General features: G+C 37.8%; 1 protein-coding gene across 1 annotated transcript; it reads right to left on the reverse strand.

Moving 5' to 3' along the window:
* Positions 1 to 75: 75 nt before the first annotated feature.
* Positions 76 to 9,450, reverse strand: LOC104586716 (uncharacterized). Its single transcript, XM_088903010.1, has 3 exons — positions 8,210 to 9,450; positions 8,069 to 8,121; positions 76 to 608 (listed from the first exon to the last, which is right to left on the reverse strand). The coding sequence occupies exons 1-3, from the start codon at positions 9,366 to 9,368 to the stop codon at positions 384 to 386; spliced, it is 1,437 nt and encodes a 478-aa protein (XP_088759136.1). The 5' UTR covers positions 9,369 to 9,450; the 3' UTR covers positions 76 to 383.
* Positions 9,451 to 16,950: the final 7,500 nt, after the last annotated feature.

Here is a 16,950-nt window from a genome sequence, read left to right on the forward strand (position 1 = left end):
TATACTGGCTATGGTAAAAGCAAACAAATTTTATGCTTAACTACATATCCTTGTTTAATCAGGTATGTTCTTTCAGTCTATCAAGGTAATATTATCTTATAATAGCAATTGACCAAATTATGTGTTGTCATGTCACTCATGTCAAATGTTCTCCTTGGGACAAATTTCAGGCTTGCACAGATAAAGATAAGAGAAAGAGATGGGGATAGAAAAGCTTCACAAGACATACATTGACGTGGGTGAGTTTTTCTGTCCTGTTTCAGTGTTTCTATGTATTTGAAGCTTATCTCTCAGACAATTTCAACTTGAGTTTTCTTGACCTTCTCACCATTGTAGTCCCACTAAAATCTCTTGCTGGAGTATCCAAATTTGGTGAAGCTATGCTAACCTTCACTGTCCAGCTTTCTTACTTTTGTAGAAACAAAATCATCCATGTTGAAGTCTCTTTTTCTACCAGTTTCACTTGCCTGACAGAAAGATGATGATAATATGGTTCCTTTATAGCTGCCCATGTTCCAAAAAGAAAATGGTTCCTCTGGCTTGTTCACACAAGCAGGAGCTGGCCTCTCATGTTGGCATAATTCGAAGTTACGCATCATAAGCTGGTCCTGCCACACATTAAATAGGTTGAAAATAAGTTTTTCGGAATAATATGTACATGATCAATAAGAAGGAAAGCAAAAAATGACCCTTACCATGAGTTTGTGAAACATTAATCTGTAATGATGCATAATTTCCTAGAAATGGCACTTTATATTTTCTTTTTTACCAGTTTACACTGTACAGTAATCCTAGTTCTGTCCTGAATATTTGTGCTGAAAGTTTCAATTTAAATCTTACAAAAAATGTAAAACTTAAATTACTATGTAGAACATGCTATGATACCATATTCTAGCCATTTTGATTTATCAGGTCTGATCTATGTTTTTTTACATGAACTGCTTTATATTTGACCTATTATTTTGCTTTGTCTCATATGAGGATAATTATCCAAATAAATAACCATTTTAAGGAGCATATGTTGATATATTCATCTTGATTTTCTGAATCTGTTCAAGGTGGCATCTAGATTATTTTTCTGAATCTGTTTCAAATGTTGCTACAATAACCCGAACCAGGAAGAGAAGGAAGAAGAAGAGAAGAAGAAGAAGAAGGAAAAGAAGGGTCTGTCGAAATCTGATGGTTATTCCATTCAGTCGACCCCCTTAATAGTCATTAGATTCTAATGACATTTACAAAGACTAAACTGCCCTTACTTAAGCGTAGGGCAGAGTGTCTCTAATAAAACTGCCACATAAGCAAATCACTTAACAAACATAAGATGACTAAACTACCCCTATTCGGCTCACTTTAACACTCCCCCTCAAGCAGGAGAATATATATCATATAATCCCAGCTTGTTACATAGATAGTTCACTTTCCCTGAGCTTAGAGCTTTTGTAAACAAATTTGCCCACTGATCATTCGAGCCCACATGTTCTGTGTTTATCTCTCCAGCACTGCTTCTGGCCACAACCGTCTGCTTTTTACTCTTCCACGTTACAAGATTTCCTCCAAGAAATGTGCAATAGCCTGTAGTAGATTTTCTGTCATTCATTGAGCCTACCTAGTCTGCATCTATATATCCAACTACTTCAAGTTTTCCTCCTGGTTTATACAATAGTCCACGGCCTGGAGCTCCTTTCAGATATCTTACAATTCTAAGAACTACATCCCAGTGAGGTATACGAGGGTTCTGCATGAATTGCCTCACCACACTGACTGCAAAGGAGATGTCGGGTCTCGTGATAGTCAGATAGTTCAGCTTTCCCACTAGTCGTCTATACCTTCTGAGATCTTCAAATACTTCTCCTGTATCACTGCTCAACTTAACATTTGGTTCCATAGGTGTCTCAGCCGGTTTTTCACCTAGCAGTCTTGTTTCTACCAGTAGATCAAGAACATATTTTCTTTGGCACAGATTTACACCTTGTTTTGACCTGGCAACTTCTATTCCCAAGAAATACTTTAATGTTCCAAGGTCTTTTGTTTGAAAATGATTTTGCAGAAATACCTTTAGTTTGTCAATCCCCAATTTATCACTGCTAGTAATGACAATATCATCCACATAGACCACTAATAAGATCTTCCCAGCTTCTGAGTCATAGTTGAACACTGAGTGATCAACCTGGCATTGCTTCATTCCAAAACTCTTCACCACTTCGCTGAACTTCCCGAACCAAGCACGTGGCGATTGTTTCAACCCATAAATTGCCTTCTTCAGTCTGCACACCTTACCACCCCCCCCCCCTGAGCAACAAACCCAAGTGGTTGCTCTATATATACCTCCTCCACTAGATCGCCATGGAGGAAGGCATTTTTTATGTCAAGCTGAAACAGAGGCCAATCATACATAACTACCAGGGAAATTAGTACATGAACGGAGCCAATCTTAGCCACTGGAGAGAATGTCTCCATGTAGTCCACTCCATACAACTGCGAGTAACCTTTAGCAACGTCTGGCCTTCAGACGCTCCACACTACCATTTGGCAAGTATTTCACAGTATACACCCATTTACAGCCCACAACATGCTTACCAGGTGGGAGAGTAGTAAATTCCCACGTTTGAGTATGTTGAAGAGCAGAAAGTTCCTCCTCCATTGCCTGCCGCCATCCAGGTGAACTAAGAGCTTCTTGGACATTGTTAGGTATGGAAATAGAGGACAAAAGTGAAACAAACTGGCGATGTGAGGTACAAAGACGAGATAATGAAACAAAATTGGAAATGGGATGGAGGGTAGAACTGCGTTTACCTTTCCGTAAGGCAATGGGTAGGTCAAGGTCTGAAGGTTCAGCAATAGGAGCCATGAGAGGATCCGCAGATGAGGTAGAAGCTGGAGGAGGGGCCGGTGTCGTTCGACGTGTATACACTTGCCGGATCGGTGGTCGTTCGGTGGTGATCTGCACTGGATGAGGTAATGAGTCTACTCCAACAACAGCATCTGGAACTGGATCACTGATAGGAAGAGGAAGAGGAAGTAAGGGTGGAGACGAAGGTGCTTCAGGTCTTGAGAAGAAGGGGACAGACTCAAAAAAGGTGACATCAGGGCAGACATAGCACTTTCGGGTAATGGGATTATAACACTTGTACCATTTTTGAGTCCGAGAGTATCCAAGGAAGACACATTTAATTGAGCGTGCATCTAGCTTGTCTATTCCAGGACTCAAATTGTGGACAAAGCACACACAACCAAAGACACGAGGAGTTAATGGAAATGGAGATAAAGTGGGAAACAAGATAGAAAAGGGGGACCAACCACGAAGAATGAAAGAGGGCATCCGATTAATGAGAAAACATAAAGTGAGTACAGCATCACTCCAAAACCGTTTAGGAACATTCATGTGATGAAGAATAGACCGAGCAGTTTCAAGAAGCTGACGGTTCTTCCGTTCAGCTACCCCATTTTGTTGAGGAGTGAATGCACATGAGGTCTGATGAATAATGCCATGTTGTTCTAAATACTGTTGAAATGAAGTAAGAAAGTATTCACGCCCATTATCTAAACGGAAAACTTTGATTGGAACACCAAATTGTGTGCGTATTTCAGCATGGAAATTTTGAAAAATGGAAAATAATTCACTTCTTTCTTTCATTAAGTAAATCCATGTTATTCTTGAACAATCATCAATAAAGGAGACAAAATACTTGTACCCATTATAAGACTCTATTTTGATTGGACCCCAAACATCTGAACGAACCAAAGAAAAAGGACTCAACATACGACTCTCAACTCTTGGACTGAAGGACACACGACGATGTTTCCCAAACTGACATGACTCACATTGCAAAACTGACAAATGACTCAAAGACGGAACCAATATCTTGAGAGCCTTGAGAGATGGATGTCCCAGTCGGCAATGCCATTGTAGAGGAGTAAGTGAAGTCTGAAGAGCAATTGAAGATCCACCACTGTCAAGATAATACAATCCACCAGCTTTATGCCCCCCACCCATCTTCTTCCCCGTTGTGAGATCTTGAAAAACGCGTGGAAGGAAAGAAGGTAACAAAACAGTTAAGAGCTTTGGTTATTTTACCAACAGACATAAGATTGAATGGAAACTTAGGTACATATAAAACAGATGATAAGGACAGAGAAGCCATGTCAACATTACCAACACCATAGATGGGAGATGACGACCCATTGGCGAGTGTAACAGTTTGTGGTGTGGAGGTTTCAAAAAGAGAAGAGAACACACCTAGAGTCCCAGTCATGTGATCAAAGGCTCCAAAGTCAATAATCCAGGGAGAGGTTTTAGATGACATGCAAGCAATACCTGAGTAGGCAAGTGTGGTAGTGGTTTGCTGTGAAGTGGTTTGAAGGAACCACTCATACTCATCACGCGGTACACTCACCATCTCCCTCCCAGAAGTAGATGTAGATGTGGGAGGAGTTCGGTCTGCCTGTTTATTGTCACTGATATCAACCTCACCTGCTACAGCATGATTAGCCCATTTAGAGGGAGGGCCATGTAGATCATAACAGAAGTTCACAGTGTGTCCTTCCCTGCCAAAATGAGTACACTTCCTTGTAGAGTTATTCTTCCCTCTACCACGGCCTCCCCCTGAGTCACGACCACCCCGACCGATCATGGAACTGCCACGGCCTCCTCGGGAGGCATGTCCTCCCCCTCTTGTACTGTGTCCACCTCCTCTAGCTGTCACAAGTGTTGATCTATCAGACTGTGTGGGATTCTCTGTCTGTCCCAAAGAAATTCTACAAAGCCGTGAGAATACTTCCTCAAGTGTAGGAAGGGTAGAGCTCCCTAATATTTGGGCTCTAACTGGTTCATACTCTGATTTCAGCCCCACCAAGAATCTTGTAGCATCTAGTTGTTCCCTTTACTGTTGCTGAACTTTAATATCTGGAGTGAGGGGATGATAGACATTGAATTCATTCCTTATATTCTTCATGTAGGCATAGTATTCTTCTAGTGTTTTGTTTCCTTGTTGCAAATCAAAGTATTCTTGATAAAGTTGATATACTCTTATTGTATTATCTTGTCCAGAATACAACTTCTTAGCATGTTCCCATATATCCTTAGCCGTATTAAGAAACATGAAGTTGGCACTAATTTTGGGTTCCATACTGTTCCATAGCCAAGTCATGATTTGAGCATCTTCTTGTTCTCAATCATCAAACCCTAGAGAGTCAGCCGATGGTTTATCATCTTTTATGTGCTTCACTTTCCTCTTTGCCTTGAAGAAAACTTCCACTAATTTAGCCCATGGAACATAGTTCTCCCCATTCAGTTTAATTGAGGTCATCTGTACACCTAGGTAGTCAGGGGAAACCACCACACTAGGTTTCTGATCATTATTCCCATCTCCTATTGCTGCCATTGTACTCTTTCACAGTTGCCTCTAACCTGAATTCTCAGCTACAAGCTGACAGCTGTTATTCAAAGTTTGATGTTCCAGCACCTATAGCAGCCCCTAAAAACAACAATGGGTATACACGCCTTGTTCTTATTCACACTACTGCTGATTTCACAACACCACGAACCACATAAGCATCAATTTAACACTCACTAATCACATGTAAGCCCTCTTACAACCACTCAATAAAGATTGTGCACCACAACATAGTCAAACCTGTTACACCCAGTTCGACTAGTTTAAACATTTTAAGAGGGCATTACACAACCACAAGGAGCTCAGCTAGGTCACTGCATTACACCTTACACCACTTGGCCACTTACAGCAGCCCTGACACCACTCAACAACTTACAGCAGCCCCTACACCATTCAGCTACTGTACACACAGCCCGTTCTAGGGCAACAATGAACCTAGTTCTCTAGGTTCTAATCAGTACTAACAGATTCTTGAAGGGTTTCTACCCAGAAATACCAGCAACACAAGAAGAAGAGATAACTGACCTTCCTTTGGGAGTCTCAACCAACCATTCACTACTGAAGTCACTTTTCTTGATGAAGAAGATTATGCGCAACAGAGAGAGACGAGCTGTGATGTTTCAGACCTAGGGCGAACCAGTTCTCTCCATTGACTGACCAGAAACGAAGGAAGAAGGGTCACGAACACTGCTGAGATGCTTTACGAACTGAAGTAGGTCAGGAACATGGCTCTGATACCATGTTTCGAATGCTGCTACAATAACCCGAACCAGGAAGAGAAGAAAGAAGAAGAGAAGAAGAAGAAGGAAAAGAAGGGTCTGTTGAAATCTGATGGTTATTCCATTCAGTCGACCCCCTTAATAGTCATTAGATTCTAATGACATTTACAAAGACTAAACTGCCCTTACTTAAGTGTGGGGCAGAGTGTCTCTAATAAAACTGCCACATAAGCAAATCACTTAACAAATATAAGATGACTAAATTACCCCTATTCGGCTCACTTTAACAAGGATCTATGTTTTTTTACATGAATTGCTTTATATTTGACCTATTATTTTGCTTTGTCTCATATGAGGATAATTATCCAAATAAATAACCATTTTAAGGAGCATATGTTGATATATTCATCTTGATTTTCTGAATCTGTTCAAGGTGGCATCTAGAAGAGTTTGAATATCTGGCCTGTGAATTTGATTTTTTCATTGTCACAAGAACCTCAAATATATTTCTAAAAGTGGGGTGTATCATGTATGTTGATTTTTTCTCCTCCCTTGACCTCCCAATTTGGCAAAATGGAGAAGGCAATTTTCTCTTTTGGATTTGCCAATATGGTGAAGATCCAAGGAGTAAATAAATGCAACAAAAAATTCCATTTTTCTGTGGTTTACCACATTGTGTTGTCTTTATAAATAACTTAAGAACAGAAATATACAAGAAATTCTTTTAGCAAGGGGATCACTATCTCTCTATTCATTACTGACTTATTATGCCATAAATTATTTAACAAGTATGCATCAAGGAACCACGAGAGGATTTGTCTGTCATCTAGAACAATGTCGGCAGAAAAATTATGTTTTAGTTCATCAAATGAAGAAAACTATACCAAACCCCAAGTGTGAAAAGCTGGAGACAGGAAATCCCTTGCCACACCTGAATTTAAACTTAAGGAATCCATACACCGCTAATTGACTCATTGTGAGTGTTGCATGGTTCCTTCTCATTACAGCTAGAATGCAAATATGTGCTAAAAAGATTGAACAGCAATCTTTCTGGATTATTATATGGTTTTGAATTCCAAGCTCAAGAAAATTAGAGCACAAATTTTCTTATATATGGTAATTAATTCTTTGGAGAGAAGCAAAAACAGGCTACGGGAGTATGGGGTTCCAGGGATCTGTTATAGAAAATGAATGTCTGTTATTCCATAGAAAGCAAATCAACCTATAAAAAATTGGCCCATTACATGATTCTGATAATATTCCAGAATAAGCTATATTATTGTTCCTGCAACTGCTTAATAACTACTACAATTCCTGCAGCTGCCACTATTACCACCACTATTGTTTCTGCTGCTGCTGCTACTACTACTAGCACTCTTACCATTTCTATAGAAGTACCACAGTACTACCATTACCATGGCAGAACAGATATACTGCATTCACCACCATTAGTAGAGCTAATACTATTGCTGTTTCACTACTGCAATTGATATCAAGACTACAAGTACTTGTACCAATACCAACCACTTCTATTATGACAATCACTCATCATACCCCCTTTCAAGATCAACACATTTTAAGAAATCAAAACTCACAACCTGACCTATGTGAACATCAAAAGCTGCATTCTCTTATGATATGTAATGATCAGTTATTGTTGATTGAAGTAAATATATAAACTTATATCATTTACAAATCTGGAGAAGTTTTAAATGCAAAATATGCATTCCAGTTCCATTAGCAGGAAAAAAGTATAATATGGAAAACTGTATTTGTTTTGCGAAGTGGGGATCCTCAATGCCAAAAACCATTCATTTTGCAGATTGATGCCCTGTCCCTTGTTTGTCTATAATGGCAAATGAAGAAAAGTATAGGCATAGCCAATCTCTTTGCAGAGAACATAAAAATAGAGCTTCGGAGTAAAGGGCAAAAGAAAGAGATGGTAGAGAAGGATACCCTATAGGTTCTCCCAGAAGCCCCATCACCGCCACTTGCATGATAAGTGACACCTGCAGACAGCATAGGCAACACTATTCTGTGATTCTCAGATGAACTATGTGATTTCAATTAAGCAGGATAAAAAATGGAGACATCAACCTCTAGATCCAGAAATACAATCAACACCATAAACAGCTGCAGTGGTGGGCCATCGATTCACAGGCATGACGTGTTCATGAAGTCTTTGGTCACCTGCGGTGAATGGCGCTGGTGGAGGAGACCATCTGCTTTCTACCCTCAACGCCCCCATATTAATGGCTTCTCCTGGTGGACCAGAAAGATATGCATCCCTAGCTAATCCAACGGACCCATTAGCTCCATTATCTCCCTGGTAGTCATGCTTCTTTGAGAGAGATCTATTTGGAAAGAATGGTGAGAGATGAAGACCATGTTGATTGTCATCCACCCTCCGCGATGAGGATGAACCCAGAACCATGTCATCTGCATTCTCTAGATAGCTTTTACCATTAAAGTGACTCTGGCAGCCCAGGAAGAGCTTTCCTCCATTAAAGGGAACGTGACTATGCTCTTGATTCCGATTATTCTCCATTTTTTCTTTTTCTATGCCAAATCGCGTCATCCTCTGTAAAGAATGGAAAAAAATATTCTTGCAGGAGTTCCCATGGTAAGTGAATTTCCCTTTGTTACCCAGGGCTGTTGCAGAGTCCCGGCCAGCAAAACTGGAGCTTCCCAATCCACCGTGTTTGGTTTCCTGAAATTGTGATTCTCCGTGCTGCAAACGATGAGCACTAGCCAAGGATGACTCAACAAGTTTGGGCCGTGATGATGGGTGAGGGGCAGAGGAAGAACATGGTCCGGGAACATCTGGGCTCCTCCTTGATTTAACCTGAAATGGCCCAAAACCAGTGACGGAGCAGGTTCCATGATTCATTGTTGGAAGAGGATGTTCCTCGTGGAACTTAAGGAGGCGATGAAGGAACAATCTCGTCCTAGTACTACAAATAGAAGTTGGAGTTCGAGATTCATGGGTGGAAACAGTGTGATGGTCAGGCAAGGGGCCATCACCTAACCCAGTTGTGCAAAGTGAGTTTACAGCATCTGGTCCCACTGGCAGAGGTGCAGCCATCTGGGCTGGTTTCACTGTGGCACTTGGGGGCGACGGAGTTGGTGTCAAGTGCAACCGGCGGATCCATGAAGAGCTGAAAACTCCGGCAGTACCCTGCTGATAGTACCAGTGATGGATGTTCCTCCGGCGACTGCTACTTTTACTTCCCACCGAGCTCTTAGGAGATGGCATTTGGCCTAAAAATGTAATAACTCAAGGCTATGCCAAGAAGAAGTTCCCAAACAACGAGCAGAGAAAATAATTGGGCAATTTCCTTAAACTACTGTATCCTTAGTGTTTATATTATTGTCCTGAATATCTTTACTTTTACTAAAAATTGACACCGCCGTTAATTACTACGGAAATAAACGAAATATTGAATTTGTCCTTCATTATTCTTCAAATTTAAAAAAATAATAAGTGAAATAATTGTTGATTCATGCCCAATTCTCTGTAGATAAATTAAAGGTATTATCCCTAAGCCCAATAACCGAGAACCATTATTTAATATTCACTGATAGATTTTATGATCAACATGCAGACAATGCAGGCATTGGTTTTGTCATTAAGAAATCTGATGATAGGCAGATCATTGCAGCTCAAGGGTCAGTTTACAGAGCCATTGACAGTTATGATGCAGAGTTTCGTGCAGTCATCAAGGGTTTAAAAGCTGCTATAGCATTGTAGTGCCAATCAGTGCGAGTTTTCTTAGATACTGAAGTAGTAGTAAAAAAGTTAAACCTTCTAGTAATGGAACGTACATGGATCGATCAAGTGCGTTTTGGACGGGTTTTACATTTCCATAGTCAATTTAGAAATTTAAAATTCATTTACATATCTAGAACTAAAAACACTTTAGCTATCTTTTATCTTATTATGCTTGTAAATATCAAAGGCATTTTACTATGAACATGTTACCTTGTACAACTTTACTCACAATATAAATTTAATCACCACTCTTTTGCTTTGAAAAAAAAGGGTGGGAGTGACCTTTGTCCCTCAATTCCAACCCAATTCACGAAGTGCTCTCTACTTAACAGCAAAACTTCTCTGCTTCAAACCAGTTTTTTAATCAAATAGCAGCTTTCACATTCGTGCTCTCTCTCTCTAAAAGGCTTCTACCAAACTTCTACTGCAAAAACATTCATCTCATGGGATCTTAAAAACTAGTATCCATAATTCAAATACGACTGAAGCAATAACAGACTACCAAAATTATGTCCACATTCACCTTAAGAAGCGACAGCCCCCTTCTTCCTTTAGATCGCCTTCACGCTCCAATTATACTTCCTGATACAACTCGAAGGGAACCCGCAAGTGGCGCATGTGTAGGGGTGGCAATTTTTCACCCAACCCACCCATTTACTTGGTGAGTTATGTGATCAAACCATTACAGACATAAATATTAATTCCTTAGCTTTTTTTTTAATTTTCTTCATTTGAACTAAATAATTTATAATTAATACATTAATTTTTTATTAATTATTGACTGAATTTAGTTTTGTCTTGAATCAATACACTTCACCCAATATAAATCCGAATCAATTTGACGTGAGTCCGAACCAATTTAATACGGTCCGACTCGAATCCGAAATATACCCCTAGGCGGGATGGTTTGGAACCGCTTGCTTTGCCCGGTTTGGGGTGTCCGGTCCAACCAATATTCACACAGCTCGACTCGACCCAATACAAACCGATCCGAGTCAACCCGAATCCAAAACGGTTCTGGGCGAGATGGTTCGATGTTTGTGTGCTTTTCCCGGGATGGACCGTCCGCTTTGACCAATATCTACACAATCCGACCTGAATCCGGACCGATTTGCTTATGTTGACCCGCTTCGGGTCAGTCAGTTCGGTCCCAAACCCGTCCACAAACCTGATATGGGCTGGTCCAAGTCAATCCACTATTGTTTGAACCAATCCGACTAGACTGATCCAGAACTAAATGGTTCAACCACCCTTGATGTGATTAGCTCGAAAATAATCCAATTAGATAGTTCAAGTTGGTCTGACCGATTTGAACCTAAGTGGTTCGGTCAAACCCAAAATCTGAACATAGTCAAATGGCTTCACCACTTGTGTAAAAATGGCATACATGTAATGTGATTTGAACATTCACCACTTGTGTAAATAGTAACTATTATTACCACCAAACTCTGACCAACTTATTTGTTAAGAGAGAGTTAGTTTGTTTTTTAAGTCCATAAATATAAGATTAATGGGTTTGGACGGGTTGGATCAGTTTGAAGTGGGTTTGGGTTGAACCCAACCCACTTAATTTTATATAACTGGGTCATTAATGGGTTGGGTTGAAACTCAACCCAAACCAAACCCAACCCAACCCGCCCAATTGCCACCGCTACGCATGTGCTCTTTTGAAGGTGAAAGCTATGGCACTAACATCTCACATAGAAGCTTCCTATACCTTTTCTCATTGGCGTGGTTGCTCAAAAACCTTAACTTTCGTTGTACTCAGATATGAGATCTGATTGCTCTGTCAAAAAATCTTACGCAGAAATAGCAGTAAAGATACTTAGATATGAACTCAGATAATTTTAAAGCATAACGAAAACCCAAAGAGAAGGGAAAAACCCAGATCAGACGTAGCAACATAAAATACAGAGAAAAAGGGGAAAATATAAAAAACAAAGAAAAGAAAAACAAAACAAAGAGCTGAGTGAAGAAAGGTTTCTCGTTAAAAACAGAAGACAAATCTTGTAAAGGCATTCTTGCTCTGGTTCTTTCCCTCGCTCCTTGCTAGCCATGGCCGACCTTCAAATGCAATGGACAACGAAAACTGCAGTTTTGTTAATTTGCACTAATTAGCCGGAGATTGGGAGTGAGAAGGAATTTAAAGAACAAAAAAAGGAAAGAACCGACAAATAGAGCGAGTTAGTGTTGGATTGATTAAAAAACTAGCGAACAATAAGGGTAGCCATGGCCGACCTTCTAACGACAGCTTTCACATTTGTTTCATTTTGCTAGTAGTAGATATATCAAAATCATTGCCACTACTCCAACTTCCAACAACGATAGTGAATAATAAGGGTATTTTAGGAATTTTAAAATAATTACTACTCACATTATATCATATGTAAACGAAGTGTAACGAAAAATTAATGATAATGAAGGTTTTAGACAATTATTAAAAAACTTAAAGATACTTCAAGATAATAGCTAAACAGTAAATGTGAAGTTAGTCAATTAATTAAACAATAGGAATAGTTTAAGAAATTTGCCCAAAATAATTTCATATAGAGGGCAATAGGATATCTCATTTTTGTTTCAATTCTTTTGTCATGTTTTGGTTGATAGCGATAGTGGTCCTCTTTATGTTCTTTTTGTTCTAAGCAAACAAAATAAATGTAGATGAGTTGTAATCCAATAGGTGATTCTCTTGCTTTGCCTTGGCAAAAGCCTTTCGCCTTTTGCTAGAGTGCTGGACCGAATCTGAATCTGAAAACGTAGATAGAGATGAAGAAAAAGAGAGTAGTGTCACCAAGCGACCTCCAAAAACTCTATATATCCCCCTCTTACTTCCACCATCCAGTAGCAAATGCAAAAGAAGAAGATTAATGTGGCGATTGCCCACATTTTAACGATTTTAACGAGATGACATCTCCTGCAACAAGAAATTTCTTACGACATCTGATGCTGTTCAATCCAAGGTGGTGTACGAATTGAGGAGAGCAACCAGATAATCCTTGCTGGCAGGGGAGCCAAGCTACAAGAACGAGGCCGCACTTCAATACCTATGATCAAGGAAGAAGAAATTAGAAGCCCGAGAAGTTATCCCCGGGTAAATACTCCGAGGTTGTTGGGATGAGGTTACCTGTCGAGGTATTCGGGATAGAGTCTCATTCCCCAACAGAGTCATCTTCCTTATTCCTCTTTATCCGTAGTTGTGCTCATCCATGTGACGTGTAGTTGACGTGGCTGAATGGAGAAGATGGGGGGCCACCATAATAGCATAGCTCGGCCGACGTGGTCAAGCTTGGATGATGTGGCCGGGCGATAACTGGGCAGCCACGTGTCTCGCAGGGCCAACTCAGCCATGACCCGAACAACATCCAACAGAAACTAAAATAATTTTTTTTAACTGAAATAAATTAATTTATATTAACTTCAACATCTACGGTTAAAATAGAATTTAAGCAAATAAATCATATTTATATTCAATAATTTCAACTATAAATTAAAAAAATAATATTCAAATTTATTATTTTATAAACTAATCGATTAAATAATTTATCAAATTCACATTTATATAAAAAATGATTTTTAATATAAAAAAATTCATATCTATAGAAACACTAATAATAGTATAGTTATTTTAATACTTAAATTTTATAAATTTATACATGATATGTATCTTAATTTTTTTTATAAATTATTAATTAATATTTTAGTTTTAATTAAATAAAAACACATTTATTATTTACAAAATAAAAAATACTGTTTACAAAATAATGAAACATTTAAAAATACAATATAAATTGAATCCATCAAATCAGATAATCTACATTTGTTTCAAAAATTGATTTTTTCTTTCAGAAAATTTATAGAAATAAAATATTAATAATAAAAATTATTTTAGTAATTAAAAATTATGAATTTGCATATGATATGTATCTTGATAGATTTGATATATTTTAAGTTAAGATTATATATTTGTATACATTATTAATTGATATTTTAATTTTTATTTTATAATAACATATTTATTTTTACAAAAATAAAAATATTATTTACCAAACATTTGAGAATTAATCTTTTAATTGACTTTTTTGTTAATGTCAAAATTAAAAATAGTAAACTAGAAAATAATTGATATAATAATTCAAATATAATAATTGTGTTTGTTTTGTGTCTTCAACTTTAATAAGAAATAAAATACTAATGGTTTTGTGCATGTTTTAATTTAAAAAAAAAATCTATATAATATGTGCATTGGACTCTTCATTGATTAATTGTCAATAAAGTTGTATGATATTATTAGAATATACATTTATATATATATGCATTATTTGTGGCTATTTTGACATTAAATTTAGTATTATTAATATATTTATGGAATTTACAACATTTTCCTAGCATATCCAAGGGTTTCTACATTTATTTCCTCTGTTTCCAACTGTTTTCAAAATGCACTTGTATCTATATCCATATTTGAATTATCAGATATAATACCTGATATTGATACTTTAATCTTTGCATTGAACAAATATAAAGAACAAATGATGGAAATGAAAGAGGATAGGAATGTCCAGATAAATTGGAGAGTTGTAAATATATAGAAAACTGAGTTGGGCTTGTCTTTTTCTCATCCTTTGGGGAAGAAATGCAAGTACATTGGTACTACGGGAAAATATTATGTGGACGAGATTGTAGCTTGAAATTGGAAAAAAAAGAGAAAGTTTATGATTAGAGTAAGGATTGGGTCTTACTTATGGTGTCGTTAGGGGATTATAGTGTTTGAAATTGGTTTCCTTGTATTGTAGTAGTCCTGAAAGCGTTGAGAGGACAGAGAATTTGGATTTGGGCTTAATTTGCAAGCGAATGATTTTCTTTTGAAAATTTTCTGACCTTATAAAATCTGTGGTAATTTATATATACTTTGATTTTCCGTTCATGTGTTTGCCTGGATGAACCGTTGAGGTATTAGCCCCATGGTTTTTAAAACCGAACCGGTCAGGGCACTGTTTTCCGGTTTGGTGGTTCAATCGTCTAGATTGAGTAGTTCGACCTGTGATGTCATAAATAAATACAAAATAAAAATATTTATATATAATAAAAAATAACATAGAAATTTAAATAAAATACAAAAATACACAGAAAATATAGGAAAAAGAACAACATATGAAAAAATAAAAATATCTAAATATAAATATAATAAAATACAGAAAATACAAAAAAAAATCTAAAAAATACTGAAAATATTCCAAAAAATACAAAAAATATAGAAAATTTTCCAAAATTTATAGAAAAAATACGTTAGCAAGAATATGTAATGAGCACCTGTTTTTTTTTTTTTTTGAAGAAGAAAAAAGCATATCAGTTCAGAAAAAAAATTATCTGAACATATTTTGAGAAGAAAACATAAATTTCATATCAAAACATATTTTGTGAAGAAAAAAAAGAAAGAAAATTGATTGATTCAGTTGAATCAAGAGCTCCCTCATCAATCAGTAAAAATAAGAATTAAGGAGTTAAGTGTCCCTGGTCATTTTCTTTCAATCTCAAGTTGTCTCTAGAAATCCTACCAAAGAAAAAAATCTCTAGAATAATTAATTCATGTTTACTAAACAAGCATATATATTACCATTCTAGTAGGTCCAAGGAATTCAAAAAATCAATTAAATCACAAAAAAAAAATTATACCTTTAGGGATTCGCCGTCGGTGGGCTAGGGTAGTCCACCGCTGCAAGTCGCTTGCCGTCCGCTGCTGTAAGTCGCTCGCCGTCCGCCACTGCTGCAAGTTCGCTGCTACAAGTCGTCGCTGCTGCAAGTCGTTCGTCATCCGCCATTGCAAGTTCATCGGTCGTCGTCGGTGTGTATTGCCGTTGGATGCCGGAGTTGATGGCTGTGGTAGATGGTAGGGTGTGAGGGTTGAGACTTGAGAGGACTGAGGAGTGAGGAGTGAGGAGGGAACTCAAGAACCCTAAAGGCTAAACCGAATAAGGGACTGGGGATTGGGATTTGAAAATCGTGGGATATAATTGGCATTTTATTTTTTGTTTTTATTTAAAACATTAAAAATAAAAATATTAACCTGCGAACCACTGCTCGGGTCGAATGATTTAGCGGTCTGACCGTCCGAATCAATGGTTTTTTTGACTTTTCAATTTTTTGGTTTTTAGTAAAATTGGACCCGGATGGCTGACCGGTTATCGGTTTTTCCAGTCCAACTGTCTGGTCCGGTCCGATTTTCAAAACCATGATTAGCCCCAATAGTTCTGTTCTTTTTCTTATGTTATTTTTGCCGGTGAATGAGTTACTCGCCGGCGCCGCAGAAAGATAACTGAATAATATACTTAAAATGGTCCTAGCATTCTCAAAAGACGTTTAGAACAATGAATTAAGATTCATCTTATCCAGAGAGGAACTTTACACCACGAACGAATTGGAGTACAGCTTTTGATTCTGGACCTTGAGAAAGACACGACAAAAGAAAGGAAGAAAGGAACGGGAAGAACATTCACTTATGATCATTGTGGGTGGGTGGGTTGATCGGGCTCGTTTGGTGTATCTTGTTGGGAAGATCTTATGGTAGCTTTGACAGTTAAAAAACGTATTGAGATTTTGCATAAAGATCTGAGTAGTTTGAAGTACGTTTGACAGATACATGTATTTCCGTGTATTTTTTCGTACGAGAATAAAACGCGAAAAGCTTCATTTGAAACTTCCCGAAATCAACCCAAAAATAGGTTTTTTGTATCTTTTCAGCGCTCCGGCTTTTAGTAACTAGATCTTCCATGAGTCAAACGGAAAGACCGCATGGAAAGACATGCCAAACAGGCCCTTAATCAATATACATGTTATTTTCGCTAACTTCTGCATCCAAAAGTTCTCAGGACCGGACCTGACTTAACACTTATAAAATATTTCATATTATGTAACATATGATACATTGTTTATAAGTACATGTATACCAATCTGAACCTAAGCCAAGCATAAAGTTTCGGGCCTACATTTGGCCCCGAATCGAGCTAAATGATCATCCTTTAACTTTAGGCTATGTTTGGTTTGAAGGAAAAGGTAGGAAAGGGAAGAG

This window comes from Nelumbo nucifera, chromosome 4, assembly GCF_055504915.1.
Source record: "Nelumbo nucifera cultivar China Antique chromosome 4, China Antique-T2T, whole genome shotgun sequence".
NCBI classification, from domain to species: Eukaryota; Viridiplantae; Streptophyta; class Magnoliopsida; order Proteales; family Nelumbonaceae; genus Nelumbo; species Nelumbo nucifera.

Coding starts and splice junctions, on each gene's coding strand:
- LOC104586716 (XM_088903010.1), bottom strand. CDS start 9,368: ATGCCATCTCCTAAGAGCTCGGTGGGAAGTAAAAGTAGCAGTCGCCGG. Junction 8,122..8,209: donor TTGTATTTCTGGATCTAGAG/GTTGATGTCTCC, acceptor TGCTGTCTGCAG/GTGTCACTTATCATGCAAGT. Junction 609..8,068: donor CTTCTGGGAGAACCTATAGG/GTATCCTTCTCT, acceptor AATGTGTGGCAG/GACCAGCTTATGATGCGTAA.